Here is a 16,876-nt window from a genome sequence, read left to right on the forward strand (position 1 = left end):
ACTCTAGGGGTGTAACGATAAACCTATATGTATCGATGCATCGATTCTAGAGGCCACGGTGCGGGTTGCATCGATTCAAATCACGTATAGATTATTAAACCGTTCCGTTTTATTCTAATTGTAAAAAAAAAAGTATGATTTGATTTCTGAATACAACGTCAACCCCCGCGCGTCGGCAGCGCCGTGGCTCTGCCTCCTCCACACGGCAGACAAACTCAAACACACACGGAAAACGAATTCAAACACACACGGTAGACGAAATCAAACACACGGCAGACGAAATCAAACGCACACGGCAGACGAAATTAAACGCACACGGCAGACGAAATCAAACGCACACGGCAGACGAAATCAAACGCACACGGCAGACGAAATCAAACGCACAGGGCAGAACATAGCCTCTCCGCAGCTCCACGAAGCGGGGAGCGCAGACATCCACTCGCCATTAGGACTTAAATCTTTCGGTGCCTCTATTTTGGTTTCCGGAAGAAAGAGGGGAACTTGACAAAACACATGCTATATGTAAACGGTGTTTAGTCTAACTGAAATAGGCCTACACCGGTAATACAACCAACCTCGCCAATCACCTGCAACGAAAACACAGCAGAGCTACCAACTCAGCTGTTTCACCGTGACTAAAAAGACACGTCCGATCGCCCCCTCCCTCCCCCGTCTACAATCCCGATCCCCCCCTCCCCCGTCTACAATCCCGATCCCCCCCCCCCCACAGTCAAGTTTGCACTGTCCATTTTCATTCCATGTTACAGCTTGTAACTTGAGTGGTTGCACTTTCAAGTGTTTCAAAAGCACATTCAGTTTTTATTAAAAAATAAGGTTATTTGTAATTAAGCAGAGCTTAATAAAATAATTACACTGTGAACCTCTATTTGGTTGTATGCATTTGTGACTTGATAAAAATGGCATATTTTTCTGTTAGTGAAAAATATTGTTTCATATCGTTCATGTTACTGAATCGAATCGTACCGAAGCAAAATTTTTAATATCGGCAAATATCGAATCGTTGCCTTAAGAATCGTAATCGTATCGAACCGTGGTGAAGCCAGAGGTTTACACCCCTAATAAACACTCCTTTGCATTAACGCCCACTGATTTTAACCGCTGTCTCTCTCAAACACACACACACACACACACACACACACTCCAAATGTCTCTCTCAAACACACACACACCTTCTTGAAGAGCAGAGAGTCGTCCATGTGCTCAGCGTACACAGAGGAGAGTCGGTACTGGTTCTCCGTGGTGACGTCGAGCTGGTAGCCCGTCAGCACGTAGCACACGGTGCGGAACTCCTGGATCTTCCTCTGGAACACCTCCTTCAGCCGCTTGTTCTTCATCTCAGAGCTCTCCATCTGCTTACGCAGATCTGGTGAAGGAAGGACCAAGAATGTGTGGGGAGTCAACGCTGGACAGAGAAACCGCCGAGATTTGAGGAAATAATCCAATTGCGATTATTTCGACCAATACTGCGATTGTGATTTACTATGCGATTTCTCTTTTTTAAGTTCCTTATGTTCGGTATTATTCACTAAACAAGCAATACATCTTTCTATAGTATGACCAACACAACATTGGAAGCAGTCAACATATAAACTGCTCTTTCCTTTGCTTTGTCCAAAGTGTGTTCTATTACATCGTGATGTTGGGTTAAATTTGATTAATCGCTCAGCCCTATTTCCCATCACACACCTGAACAAGTGTTCAATATTCATTGACATTTAGGGCTCAAGCACTTTCAATTGTTAGGTTAACCCATTCCCCATACACAAAAAGATAGATATGATGCTACTCAATGCTAAGTACTATTTTTAAGTGCAAGTGTGTACATTAAGTGCCAGAACATACACCATACAATAAGTGCCTAAGAGGGGTGGGTAAGTGTATATGTTTGTATGGTATTTGTATGAATGTTATGGTTTCCCATAACATTCATACTGATACAATACAGAGGGTTAAGCTTGTTCTTGTTCTTCTTGTGCAGAGCTTGGGAATAGGGAGACATTTGCACCGACAAGCAACTTGAAAACGTATGAATGCACATGAATCTTTCCTTTTATCATGTTAAACGAAAACCATGGGCGCCTAGTCCATCGACTTTTAAATAGTCACACAATATGCCACCTGCGTGAACATAAGTGCTTTTCCTTAACCAACAGCTTGGAGGTTTTAGCAGGAACAGATGTAATATACGATGTCGGAACTAAGCTCTAGTTCGCATCAAACACCAGTACCCCATGAGAACGACTGCTCGCACACCATATGGCCCTCTACTCTGGATAAAGTGCTGTAATATGAGAGCACCGATGGATTTACCAGTAGTCAGACCGACTAATTAAGTAATAGTCTTTGACCAAAACCCTTAGAGTGTAATCTCATGTTTTATAGTGATGACATCACTGGACTGAGATCATAGGTGGGTTCGGAATCAATTTTTTATAAGCTATGGGGGGAAAACACATCACCAAACGGTTAACATTATCTATCAGTTGTAGTTTATGCTGATGTGCGGGGTAACCTGCTGAAATCCTGACCAAGCGTATTCAGACGGCAAATGGCAGGGTAAAAATGAAACAATGCATCATTGTATTAAGTGGGTGTTGGCCTTCCAGCATCAGTTTGACCTTGCTCTTATTAGAGGTATTACTCCTTGCCAGTTTCATCATGACCAGTCAGTTCATTCGTGCACTCAGTCCGTCATTCTTACAACAGCAAGCAACCACGAACCAAGATCTATTGGTCAGCATTTTTCTAACACACACACACACACACACACACACACACACACACACACACACACACACACACACACACACACACACACACACACACACACACACACACACACACACACACACACACACACCTTATAACTTCCGCCTAGAACTCTGCTATTTCTTGCCTATTTGACTCAATTTTCACAGCAAGGTGTCAGGAAACTATAAATAGAGTGGGGTGTGTCTCCTTGCACATATAAGTGTGTACGTCTGTCCGTGTGTCCCTGGGGTCCCTCCTCTCCACTGGAAGTGCGAGTTTGTCAGCGGTGATAATCACTGTTTCCTGAGTGAGATTATGTGAAACTTGTCATTTTATGGCAGCTGTCAAAATACCCACAGATTGATCATTTGCCACAGACTCTCCGAAGTACACTGCACATTGACTAAATTGCACAACAGCATTTTAATGGAGGTCAAAAAAGGCGTACACACACAATGACGGGAATAAGCCTTTTAACACTGTAGATAAAACGATCACAGAATTTAATTCATTTCAAAATATGTACCATTTTTAATGATCCCATAATTTTCTGTATATTTGCATTTATAACAGCCTTTAAAAAGGGTTTTATTCTGCTGCTTGAGAGAGGCCCAGCACTTATCAGCATTTCTGATCAGTGCAATAAATGAGTCAGTTGTAGATAAAAAAAAAAGACTAACACACCCTGTATGAGTAAGGGTGGACATTAAAGGGGCCCTATTCACAAATCTGACTTTTCCTTTCACTTGCCCTCCAGAAAGAGTTAATCTGAAAATAGAACAGGAAATACTCTTCGTACTCCAAACTGTAAAGTCTGAGAAAAAAAAAAAACTGAGAACATCCGGCCAAATTTGAAATGATCCAGCAGTGATGTAGCTAATGGTTCTCCTCAAAAACCCTTTATGATCTGTAAAATGTTTCAGAACATTAGTGATCTACCTTTCTGTGGGGTCGCAAAAAAATACTGAGGTCCCTTGGACAAAGAAGACACCGAAACATGCTGTACCGTCTGTTGTACAACAATACAACAAGGAGAGAGTGGTTGAAAGGAACTTCTACAGACAACAGCCTGTTGTCAGGCGAGGATAAGTTCACCCGTAATTGATTGAACCACCATACTGTGAAACATTTCATTCTCATAGTTTTCTTCCAAAATGCCCCTTAAATACAATAACAATTGTTGTACATTTCCACAATGACCACAGAGCACCAGAAACCGAACACTGGTGATTGAGACATAGATTCAAGTATTTAAAGTAATCTTGTTTGTATGAATTACAAATGACAAACTGAAATCTTGTTCGATCCGTTCCACCCTGGAAGCCCAAAGCATACATAGATAAGTAACTCGCTAACGAATGAATCACTTTGTTCCGATTAGGTACATTTTCTGTACGCATCCGACCGTGACTACCGTTGGAAAGTGCCAGATATCAAGGAACTATGTGACAGAGTGTACTGGCTCTAGAAGAGAGCGCTCTGCTTTGGCCAATGGGCACATGTGCCCATTTGGTCTGATGAACGGTGAAAAATGGGCGGGAGGCAGCGCCCTACCTTGAGACGGATTCTATGTGTGCTCCGTTTATAGTAACAATAAGAGCAATCTACAAAACTATGATTACATTACAAATAATCTTTAGAAACTGTGCCCTTCTGTGCATTAAGTAGTTTCCGGTGGAGCCCAATGTCGACCGATTAGCCCCGGTAAACAGCATAAGTTGGTTTTAAAACCAGTTTCCTGTCTGTTTTCCATGGATCTGACACCCCGCATCACCATATACCTGCTCGTCCATACATTGCTCTGTGTTCCATAAATTAAACCATATGGATAGTGATTGGATTATGATATTAAAGATAAGATAATAACGTTTAATGGAACATACTGCTGTGATATTGCCTCACAAAGCATAGAAACAAGCGTTTTAAAAGGAGATATTGCTATTAAAACCTTTTTTTAATGTTTCAATATTTTAAATTAAATGTTCACTCTTTCCTCCTGCCGCCCCCTGGCCAGTGAATCTCATATTGGCATCCTAGAATAACCATGATTGGACTAAATTAATACATACAGGCTCGCCCAAGCCTACTGGGTCTTGGTCCATGTTAATTGACCTCGTTAAGGATGAACATTCAGCTATTTGTTTAAAAAATGCTGAATCATCCAAAGCTTAGAAATAGGTATTTGGAATAGCCCCGGCTCTGGGCCACATTAGTTATGCCATATAACTGAGTTTACACTTGAAGGGCCACCCCGAGAAATCTGTAAAAAAATGGGCGATTGTCTTAGTTAGATTCAGCAGTCGTTAAATTCAACATTGTGCATCCAGAAGGGAACCCTTGACTTGCAGTTACATTACTCAGGTTCCTTTGAGGGGAATACACTTTTAAAAACTTGCCAAAGATTTCCAACGTGTTCAGAGTAGTCGCTTATTCAAAACGAGTGCCAGTAACCACACAAGCTCGTCTACAAACACCAAGATAATTCAACACCATCATTCAACACCATCTGTGATGCACCACTGAGAGGTTACCCTCTGCAGTACTACCCAGCCAGAAGCAGCTGATACTATAATCGCACCAGCAGTGCATCGTGGGTACAGGCGTGTGCCAGCCACAGAGTCTTTGATTTATTGATTGCTGTCGGGATGATAAGAGAGGATTTGAATTCAACCAAGCTTCAATCAACCAAATCCATTCATATTGAAATATCAAGAAATGGTTGACTCTGCAACAATCTTACAAAGATATTAGTTCCTTCCAATAGAGCTCTCCTCGCACCTCACAAGTTAAGATCCCTGTGTGCATAAATGTAGTCCATAAACGAAGACCATTAACAACGCAGTCAATGACCAATTACGTGACAGGAGAGATAAAAGAAAAGCAGTAGAGGCTGACACACACTGAGCTCAGGGACTAAAAATGACGCTGACGAGAGAGACGGGGGTTTGTAAAAAGAGGTTAATAAAAAGGCAGCGTGAATGGAAATGGAGAGAGTCGGAGAAGAAAAGCTTGTTTGTTCATTGTTAGTGAAGCTCTTCTGAAATGGCTCCATGATATTTAATCACCGACCCTGTGTTCAGATGGTATGCAGGCATCTCAGTAAGCGAGAGAGAGACAGAGAGAGAGAGAGGGAGAGGGAGAAACGGAGTGGGTGAGAGACCGAATCGAAGATTGAATTCGCCCAGCATACTTGAAGACCCTAAATGCTTGAATACAATGAAATATTTAACACTGTCATGCCAGTCCCTCTCCTGTCTTGCCCTCATTATCACTTGTGTCGAAATGTACCATGTCTGAGGCACACTAACCCGGGTAAATCTACAAACGCATGAATATTTATCCGTTTAGCCCTTCCGTCCACATTAGAACGGCAAATTCCGACACTGAAAACAATGCTTTTCGATCGCTGAGGTGGATAAATGTGAAAACTCTGGGTTCACGTTGTAGTGTGGTCAGGGTAGACGAAGGCTTTCAGAGATGATGACGTTCGGTTGCCATGACACTGCCACAAGCTTGTGCTCGAGACAGAAACGCTCATCTAAACAAAAATGGCAGGTGAAATGGAAATGATGATTTCTCTGTGCAATGTACTTATGTATCTTCATTTACAACTGGGCATACTGTCTCATACATATTCGTTACTCCAACACCGAAGGCGAGTGCTGTACTTGCTGTGCTTAAGCGATGGGAAAAAAAACGCCAGTTCAAACCGTACTTGGAGCGGCGTTTCTAAAAAAACAACATCTTGCCTTTGTGCTTTTGGTTTGAGCCATATTTGAGCCAGCTGATCAACTGCAACTATCAGCTGATTGCACTCCTGTAATCTAAACAGAGGCGTGGGGGGAGTCGCATTACCATGACGACAACAACTGTTTATCAAAATCATTTCAGTGGAATGTGGATGCAAAACATTCCGTAAACTATATGAAAACGATAGTGTGGACGGAGATTGTTTTCAATGCAAGTGTGCGTTTTCATATTTACCCGGGTTAGTGTGGACAGGGCCTGAGATGCAACTATTATGCGCAAAAACCACAAAAACAAACTCCACTTAACTTAGCCTTACTGGTCTATTTCTGGCTAGTTGCTTGCTATTCAATTTTAAAAACTGCACTCCCTCGAACCCAATTCAACATTGTTTGTCCAGAAGGAGAGCTGAATTAACTGTGTGCCTGTAGACAAGCTATAATGTTGTTACTGTACTCCTTTTGAATAAGCAACCTTTTGGAACACATCCAAGGTCTTTTACTTTAAAGTAATTCAAAATGTATTCCATTCACATGAGCAGGAACAAGGCTACTGCAAGTCTGCAAGTGGTGCAGCTAACAGAAATGCTAGTCCAGCAAACTCCCCTTCAGGACGGACAATGATGAATGGCACAAACAACTTGTCTGAATCTGAGTAAGACAGGCAGACACCAATTTACAGATATCTCAGCATGTCTCTAGCTGGTACTCTTACCCGCTACGGGAGAAGTTTAGTTAACCAGTGTTGGCCGAGCTTGTGTTTGCTGTAGGCCAAGGAGGGAGACGACAATGGGAAGAGTATCCCATTGTACTGGTTATCAGTCCTCTTCTGAATCAGAGATGAACTTAGTGATCCATTCCATTTGAAGTACGGCTAGTAGGCATGGGCGATTCGCGAACGATTCGGTCAGAACAAACGAATCCCGAAGGTGAACGACGAGAACTGATTCCCAAAAAGAAGAGAACTGATTCCTTTTTTTTTTTACATAAAATAAAATTATGGTCACTCAATCAATATGGTAAATAAAAGATAGAAACGAATAGAGCTTCGTCTCCCCTCGACTTCATTTTGATTGAGTCTAAAACGTTCTCATATTGATTGAGTCTAAAACGTTCTCAAACCACACGTGTAATGCTCGAGCGGCGTCGTAGGCTAATGCTACAGAAATTAGCTGTTTTCCCGAGCACCGTCACCGTCTGAGACCTTCTGGTGGTTTTAAAGGCTTTGTTTGCGGGCGTACCTCATATTTAAAAGCAAAGTGGTGAGGCCAGACACCTGAGATGCCCTGCCAAATGACGTAACTGACCATATGACTTAACAAACTGAACGAACTGAACGAACGAATCAAACGAACGAATTGTGATAGTGAAGGGAACTGAAAGAACTGATTCCCGGAAAAGAATCATTTTGCCCATGCCTAACGGCTAGACATGACAGGTCCCAGAAACATGACTGGGTGAAACAAGTTTGAAGTGAAAGAAAGAGAAGAAAGTTCACCTAGAGTTGAGGTCGTCCACCATCAGAATTAAGATGATTTGTGAGACCACTTTCCCCACCCAACTTCCAACCACACATTGGCTCACGCATTGCCTAAAAGCCTCTTTGATCTCCATTACACACACACCCTGACCCAATGTACAACACTGAACATAACATTTCCACCCGGAGGAGTCAATTTTCTCCTTCACAAAGTTGAGGTCCACCAAAGCTATAGCAAATCTGTCATTCCCACTTTATACTGAACGTAAAAAATGTTAATACTGTACTTTAAAGCTTTCATCTTCAAATACACACACGCTTTAGGCGTTTATATCAAAACAGATAGAGCCATTTTATAGTAACTGTACGCTTTTGGATTTTACGGGGAAAAATGCAGTTTGCCGGAAACTATGCTGTTGGATTATTGTTAACTCTTCTAAACGTAAACAAATCGGAAAAGTATGTCTACTGTGTCGACAATTGGCGGGCTTATTCTAGAAATAAATGTCAAATGTCAGGAACAGAATAGGGATTGACAAGTGACAAGATTTCCGCTGAGGGGGAAATCCAAAACGGTGCCATGGAAAACACTGCCGTTGTCTGTGCCGAATCCTCAACTGTGTAAACCCATTAAGCCTTTTGCAAGTCATTTGCAAATATACTTTGCATAATTATTCTATTAAAAAAGCCTCTACATATGGATAAGTCTCAAAAGGTCAAGATGGCCGTCAAAATTAAATCCTCATGATTAATAACCAATTTCAGCCTTTCCCAAGCCATAAGAGGGATGCAGGAATGTTCTTTATCATATAATGATGCAAGGCTCCTCTGACTCTACTTCTGTAGGGGAAGGGAGTAAATCAGGAGCTTTGTTGGAGTGATACGCCAACGTGATAAGTGTGTGGAAAAAATGTAAATGTCAGTTAATCTCCATTTGCCTACAAAAACGTGTGATAATTGCTGGTCTAATCCTCATTTACAAGATAAGTTTCGACTGTCGGGTTAATTAGACAGAGTACATGGGAAGTATAAGAGTGAGTGTGCGGAGGTCACTTCAACACACGTGAGCTATCCTCAGCTATAGGCTGATTAGCACTAGCGGGGCTCACTGCTCTGTGTGTCTCTGCGTGTCTTACCGAGCACCTCCTGTGACGGCGGCAGGCTGAGGCCCAGGCCTGGGCTGCCAGTGTGGGGGTCGTCCTGCAATGCCAGGGGCCCCGCGTCCTTCAGGGAGCGCAGGTGCTCCCGCAGTCGTGTCACTTCCTCCCGAAGAGCCTCAGTTTCCTGCTGCCTCTGTTGCTTAGCAACGTTCGTGGGATTCATCTTCAAATGAAGTACTCGGGTCTTGACTGGATCATAGTCACCCTGCAAATGGAGGGGGATAGGGATGGGGGGGGGGAGAGAGAGATGAGGAGAGATGAGAGGGAGAGGGAGTGAGAGTGTCAAGATAGAAAAGCAAAGAGAACACAAGGAGAATATAATTTGCCTTGACATGGCTCTAATGAACTTGCCATAAAAAGACAGTGAGCCTCTGCAGTGACCTGCTGACTGATCATCTATGTAACGCTGTATGTGTGTATAAGAGTATTCTCTTTTCAAAATATGATCATTATTTCTCCATTTGATGTTCATCAAACTGGGTGATACAACTGGGTGCACAGCAGCAGCACTAACAAACACAGCCATGATGGATGGGAATTCCAATAGTGGAACATGAGACATCCACAAAGATCCGGTCCGGGGTTTTTGATGTAAATCATACGAGGCTGTGTAGTTTACGCCATGCTGTTTATATATTTAGCTCCTAATTACCGTTTTTCAGTCTGAAACGTCTTTTCACACTTACATTTAGGAGACAATTTGATGCTTTCCCCTTAGCCAGATGCCCACCAGCGAGCAGCGAAAAGATGACGCTGTGGCAGTGGTGTTGCGGTGTGGCTGTGTTCTCCAGCATATGTTGTGTTATTTATAGTGCTATGAATTTAAAATACAGCTACTACAACATCCCTTCAAACTAGTGCTTAGGACTGGGGAACTGAAACGCTAAAACATACAACCCCGGGTTTGGAAGGAGCCATTTTAGGAGGTCTTGTGCGCAGACTACAGAAACAGGGCTGGCCCTACATGGCTTTATTGCCTAGAACTGCCGTACAGCCCTAGCAAATGAAATGCAGCCATAGTCACAAGGAAATTACATAAGAGAACCGGCAATAAAGGCAGTCAGTGGGCCAAGGATATATTGCATACACTCATATAGGAAGCCCGCCACACAGAAATGTAATTTGATTTCCAAAAAATAAAAAATAAAAACAGATTCCCTGCTTTTGCTGTAATTTTGTTTTATTCTGCCGTACGGGGTAAATGAAAGTCTATGTTAGCTCAATGTCAATAAAAAAAAAAGGGACACACACGTCGACAATCACTGTGTGCACAATCGCTCACACACCGACTTGCACGCAATGACACACGAGCACGAGTGCACACACACACACACACACACACACACACACACACACACACACACACACACACACACACACACACACACACACACACACACACACACACACACACACACACACACACACACACACACTGTTGATTACGGTTTAAATTACATTCCATATGGCCCCGAGCGACTCTTGCCAAATAAACTACAGGCCTTGACGAGAGCAGGAGGAAAGGGGACTACAATAGAGGAGAGGAGACGCCCCTCGAAGGACATGGAGAACGGAGGCATGTTGTGAAGAAGAACTGTCGTGCTACAGCCCTGAGAGAAGGAAACAACGCAGATACGGGTGAGGACGTCACACTCACACAGAAATAAAACCTCAGGAATAAAGTCATCCATAATAGAAAAAGAGATGGCCAGTATATGATCTGTGAATGAATGGACAGAAAGTGTGTTTATTTATACACACACACACACACACACACACACACACACACACACACGAAATATACAACACACACACTAATGAGGTATGGGTTTAACAGAGGAAGAGAAGCGATTGGATGTTTGTCCTCCTCCACTTTCCCCCCTTAAATCTTTTGAGGCTCAGAGTTTGTCGAAGGACAGTGTATTCAGGTAATATGGAAATCAGGGCAATAAATCCTGCAAAAATAAAAACAAGTCCTGAAAAGGAGCAGCCAATAACTGCATCAATGTCAAAAAGACAAAAGTTTTCCACCCCAATAAGACTTATCCAGATTTAGGCCAATGCTCCCTGGTGGTGTTGGGGCACAGAATGTTCAGTGTATTTTCACTTATTTTATCACTTTTATCTAAACTGGCCTATGGGGTTGAAGCAATACGTTTCTCTGAAAGTAAAGCTACGGAAGGTGATTATCCCATTTAGAATCGGTTGGTGTTCCAGCACCTAATTAAGCGAGGGTAGAGAGATTAGTTGGTCGTCTCTACCCTTGAAACAAAGAAAGACAGACAGGTGTTAACTGAACGAATGTCATTGGAGGAATGAGGACGACTATGGGTTGATAAACAGCCCGGAGGATTATCCCGCAAGATTAAAGGATATCAACTACACGCGTGCACAAATATAGATATAATAGATGTCCCCTCTGATGTTTGACTGTGTACTACAGTGTGTCCGGTTGCGTTGTTCTGAGAGAGACTACATGCACGCATTTATCCCCGCACCGCTGCTGCGGCGTCTCACGGGCCCCAAGGTGGAGCGCCAGGGGCACACATCTTTTATTCATGGCGCCAACAATAACAATGAATCTAAACCCAGAACCTAGTCCATTTCCGAAGCGCACTCCTGCAGAGTGAATACACTAAGAGCTTGAGAGAGGGAGCTTGAGAGCAACATAGAGATAGAGAGAGAGCATAAATACTCTTAGTAAAGCAACATTGACATATTGTTTTTGCGTTGCTTTATATATTCAAGTTTCTTCAGTCACATTAAGCACAAGTCCACACACCTATAGTACTAGCACTTCAAGGTTGGATAAAACCTACACCAGCATGATATTCTGTCATTAATATGATTACAATGTATTTATATATTTAATATACATATTATAATATTAACTAGTGCTTGCCCACTTACAGCCTCTCAAAAAGAACCAATAAGCACCGTGACACCATAAATAATGTAAACTACACACAGAAATGTCATCAAGGTCCTGCTTGCTTGCTTTAAACTTTGATATAATAATCATTCTCCGTGTAATGGGGCCAAATTGCCTGTTTGGCGGCGAGACCACATCTCAACTATGGTACAAAAGGTACATCAACATACTAATTAGTGGCCTCACTCCACCGTTTGCATAATCAACGACGCTGAGCGCGCGCACGCACGCACGCACGCACGCACACACGCACACACACACACACACACAGTAAACACAGTAAACACAGTAAACACAGTACCATGTTGTTCAGGGTGAAAGCCAAGAGGGACACATAAGTTCAGGGTGGATCACGAACACCAACCCAAATAAAAAGCGCATGTAATGAACTATTCCTTAGTTATGGACGCTGCAGTAGACAGTTTTTACTGGTGAAGGAAGGAGATTGGGGCCAAAAAAGTGAGGCGAGGGATAGGCCTGGGCAATAAATCATCGTATCGTGATAGACAATCAATATCTATCACGTCAATATCAATATAAAGCATGTTCAATATATATCGATAAGAGACTGGACCACCAAATCTAGCAGCTGGCTTTGTTACAAACACGGTTCCGTACTTATTTACAAGATTTGAGTGTTTTTCATTGTTGTATCGACATTGGAGTATTTATCAATGAAGTGGAAGGTCATATTAAGTGTTAAACAGAAGTGTTTAAATCCAGCATGTTAATTCCTAGTCTTTTGAGGTCATTCAAATGATCAATAGTTATCGATATCGATCAATATGATCAAGTTATATTGTGATATGTCGTTCAGCCATATCGCCCAGGCCTAGCGAGGGATCTCATAAAACGTGGAACAGAAAAGATGTGGAACAGCGGCAGGATTAATCCAGCAGCCATGCTGCTGAGTATCTGAGGTGATCACAGTAATTCCAGTGGACAGGCGTTGCATGTCACTGTAATATGCTTCAACCGCTTGCCTTGTTTAATAGATTACAATGGATACATTAATTATTTAAACAAAAAGAATGAAAAAGGATTGAACCTAACAAAAAAACGATACAATAAAGCTTAAAGATCTAGCCTCCACCAGCTTTATTGGTTTAGCATAAATAACAACTATGAATTAAAGCTGCATGCAGCAGGGCAGAACCCAATACAGACCAATATGACCTTATTTAGAGGGTTAATTACAATGGAAAAGCCGGTGATACGAAAACGTACGACTGGACGACTGGAAATCAAAATGGTCAAGGATATTTGCTTGCCAAGTTACCCCCCCCATGTGGGCCCTTAAAGCTGATTGGATCAATGTGGGTCTCTGGCGGCCATGTTGTTGTACATTTCTGGTTCCTGAGGGAACCATGTACTTATTGTAAGTCGCTTTCGATAAAAGCGTCTGCTAAATGCCCTAAAAGTAAATGTATTGTCCAATTTGGATAAATTGGCCAGATGATGATTGGCCAAATTGTATTTGAGGACCAAAATTGTGGGCTGTTAGGTCGATCGATTTCAACTTGGTCAATAAGGACCTTCAACCCAACCGGCGAAAAGTTGGTTCTGCTCAAATTAAACATGGGGGCGTCTGAACAATAAATGTTCAGATTTCCTGAACAACATTTATACTGAACTCAAAGTCACAGGAGTCCAACCAGAGAATGTCTAATATGACATTCCGGTTTCCGGTTTCTGAACTGGTTGCGGTAACACATCTTTGTCCATGCGAGGGCGCTCACCGGTGAGTGCAGAATGAATGGGAGTCGATGGGGTTTCAACCTCAAATTCCACTTTTCTCAGGGTGTCATTTTTTGTCAAGTCATTTGAAAGTCACATTCAAAAGGGGGGGCTAAAAGAATACACTCAGCTGAATATTGAATTTTTTAAGTTCACTTCTGTTCAAAAAGATGATGACGTCACTGCCAGAGGTCCTGCTTTACGGCAAGTTCTGAGTCACTTTGGCACTTCCGCATATATAATATTATATATATATATACATATAACAATTAACTTTGACGGAAAGTCCTCCTTAAGATAATGTTTCTGATTCAGCTTCAGATGCCATCAAGAGGGGTCTCTGGTCATAATCAGTCGCAAGTCCGTCCCTGACCAATCAGCATTCATTAGCAGAATGCTAGCGTGTACGGCCAACAACGGCCCAAACTGTAAGAAATTGAAAGGACATAAGTACTCATTCATTCAACTTTTGAACTATAATCTATATTGAACTTGCGGAATCTACAATAATCTGCAATATTTCAACAACAAGCAGGTGAAGAGATACATTAAGACGTCTAGTCCCATAGATTCAATCTGCACTCATGCAGTGAGTGCCAAGGCTCTCTGTAGACAGGCTTTGGTCCAACTTGATGTAGATATGCAATTATACAGATACACATCCATATACTTTATACAACCAAACCCTTTCCAAATGCAGTGGCTTGTACTGGATTAAATTTTTGTAATACACACTTTCCTTCTTGAATGATGGTAGATACTGGTCCATAGATGGTGTGTCCCAAAGGATTTTAACTGGGAACCTTCACAAAATCCAGAAATTCTCAATGGCGGAAAATCAAAGGAAGTCATAGAAGTTGTAAAGTCGTAAATGTGTTCAAAAAGTTTCATAACTGTAGGTCCAAGGGGCAGGATATATGCCTGTTCAAGTTTCAGTTTTTTGATGATTTTTTTTTTAATTGCTTTTATTCTCATAAATTAAAATTTTTCTTCTCTGTAGCACTTTGAGATTCTAGTAATATATAGTGCAATAGAAATAAAATGTATAATTATTATTATTATTATTATTATTATTATTATTATTATTAGAAATGTGTCCAGAGTTGGAGGGACGATGGTGAGACTTTACTTGATAAAGGCAAGAGATTGTTACGGTTACTAAGGAGATTCTACCTACCTACTATTTAACTTAAATCGTTGTCCTCATTTAACAAGGTCATTGTTCAAACACCGTGGTCCAGTTTCCCGAAAGCATCGTTAGCCTAAGTGGTTCGTGAAGTTCGTCGTACGAGCATCGTACAGTTTTCACACCGTTTCCCGAAAGCATCATTGTGTAACGAACGTCGTGAAAACACTCGTAGCTAACGAGGGCTCCAGGGGTACTCGTAGGGTGCCAAGAGCATCGTTACTATAGCCTCAGTGGAGTCACCAACTGGACATTCCATGGTACACATCCAATATCACTGAATGTCCAGCTGGCGCAATTTCACAATACCCGAAAAACAGTGGTTACCGCCGATACATTACTCATAGACTACTGTTAGATTTAAACAGCAAAGACAGAGACATGTTAGAAGTCAACAACATGGGGGTGCTAGTGTGCAGCGGATGGAGTAGGACGTGCTTTCGATAGCTCCTCTCGGTTTAAGTTTGAATTGTTTGCATTTACCGTCTTTCAGTCAAAGTTTGCTCTCATAACTTTTCATAACCTATTTATCAATCTCTACGCACCTAGACCAGCATATAAAGCCCTGAAAACGCCAAATAGATGCAAAGAAAAGGCTAATCGTGAACACCTAGCAAGCGTCATGGCTAACGAAGATGAAGTGGAGGACTCAGACAGCGAACACTCCCCACCAACAGGTGGAAAATGGAAAGAGATGTCAGACGCAATTCTGAAAACCATTAACGACCGTTTTGACCAATTTGAAACGAAGTTCGCATCTCTTCAGTCCTCACAGAACATTTTAGCAGCCAGGATGGATTCGCCGGAAGAGGTTACCTCAGACCATGATCTCCGCCTCACGGCAATGGAGAAAACAGTAGGCGAGCTACAAGTGGAAAACACTCGCCTCCAAGCCAAAGCTAACGACCTAGAGGGCCACAATAATATCAAAATTGTGGGCATTCCAGAAGGAGAGGAGAGGAGAAAGCCGGCAGAGATCATGAGCGCCCTTATCCCCAAACTGCTGGGTGAGACGCACTTTCAGAAGCCTGTGATCATTGACCGAGCGCATCGGTCAATGATCAGCCAAAAGCCTGTGGAGGGGGCCAGGCCTCGCACCCTCATTGCCAGGGTCCACTTCTACCAGGAGAAAGATGATAATACGGCTTAGTCGACAACGGCCCCTGGAGTATAATGGTCAACATCTACCCGGATTATACAGCTGAGGTGATGGAGCAGCGGTGCGGGTTCCGTGAGGTTATGCAGGCCTTGTGGGAGTTGGAGGTAAAGCACAGCCAACGTCTCCCTGTCAAACTCCATCTTCAACACAACGGGTGGCCGATGGTTTTCACTTCCCCCGGAGAAGCAAAGAGATTTGTGGACGGGAACCCAAGACACAACGCGGGAGATGGATAGGATGGCGCCGCTGGACAGCGGAGTTGCTGAGAGCATCAAAGAAGACTTCAAAATATTTAAAGATGGTATCATTTAACAATTTCTGTATTACTTGAACGGCAGAGGAGGCATCTGACTTTCCACAGCTTGATAGCCTATTTGTTTTAACAGGCTGGTTAGTTAGCACACTTTTAGAGATGCGTTAGTGCTTGACATTCACCCGGTGGTCCTCACTTACAGATATGGGGAAGTTGATGCTTTGTTTGGGGAAGTGTCTGTGGGAAGGGGTAGTGGGGTTGTATTTGTTAATGTACAATGTTGTTAAGAGCTGCCAGACTTCATATTTATTTTTATTGACAATTTTCTCATTGCCTTTTTATTTTCCCAGCTGTATACATGTCAGGGCTTAACAGTGTAAATCAGGTAGATATGAGTAACATAACATTGGTTTCATGGAAGCTGAGAGAGAGCTAACTGGATATCGTAAGT

The 16,876-nt window shown here is 42.4% G+C and overlaps 1 protein-coding gene across 1 annotated transcript in view; it reads right to left on the reverse strand.

Annotated features, from left to right (window-relative positions):
• Positions 1 to 16,876, reverse strand: part of mad1l1 (mitotic arrest deficient 1 like 1) — a 63,827-nt gene that overhangs the window by 20,988 nt on the left and 25,963 nt on the right. The window contains exons 16-17 of the mRNA XM_084465613.1: positions 9,135 to 9,363; positions 1,191 to 1,384 (exon numbers count right to left, since the gene is read on the reverse strand). Coding sequence (XP_084321739.1) covers positions 1,191 to 1,384; positions 9,135 to 9,363 — 423 coding nt within the window. The remainder of the gene's footprint in view (positions 1 to 1,190; positions 1,385 to 9,134; positions 9,364 to 16,876) is intronic.

This window comes from Micromesistius poutassou (assembly GCF_964030765.1).
Source record: "Micromesistius poutassou genome assembly, chromosome: 3".
Taxonomy (NCBI): Eukaryota; Metazoa; Chordata; class Actinopteri; order Gadiformes; family Gadidae; genus Micromesistius; species Micromesistius poutassou.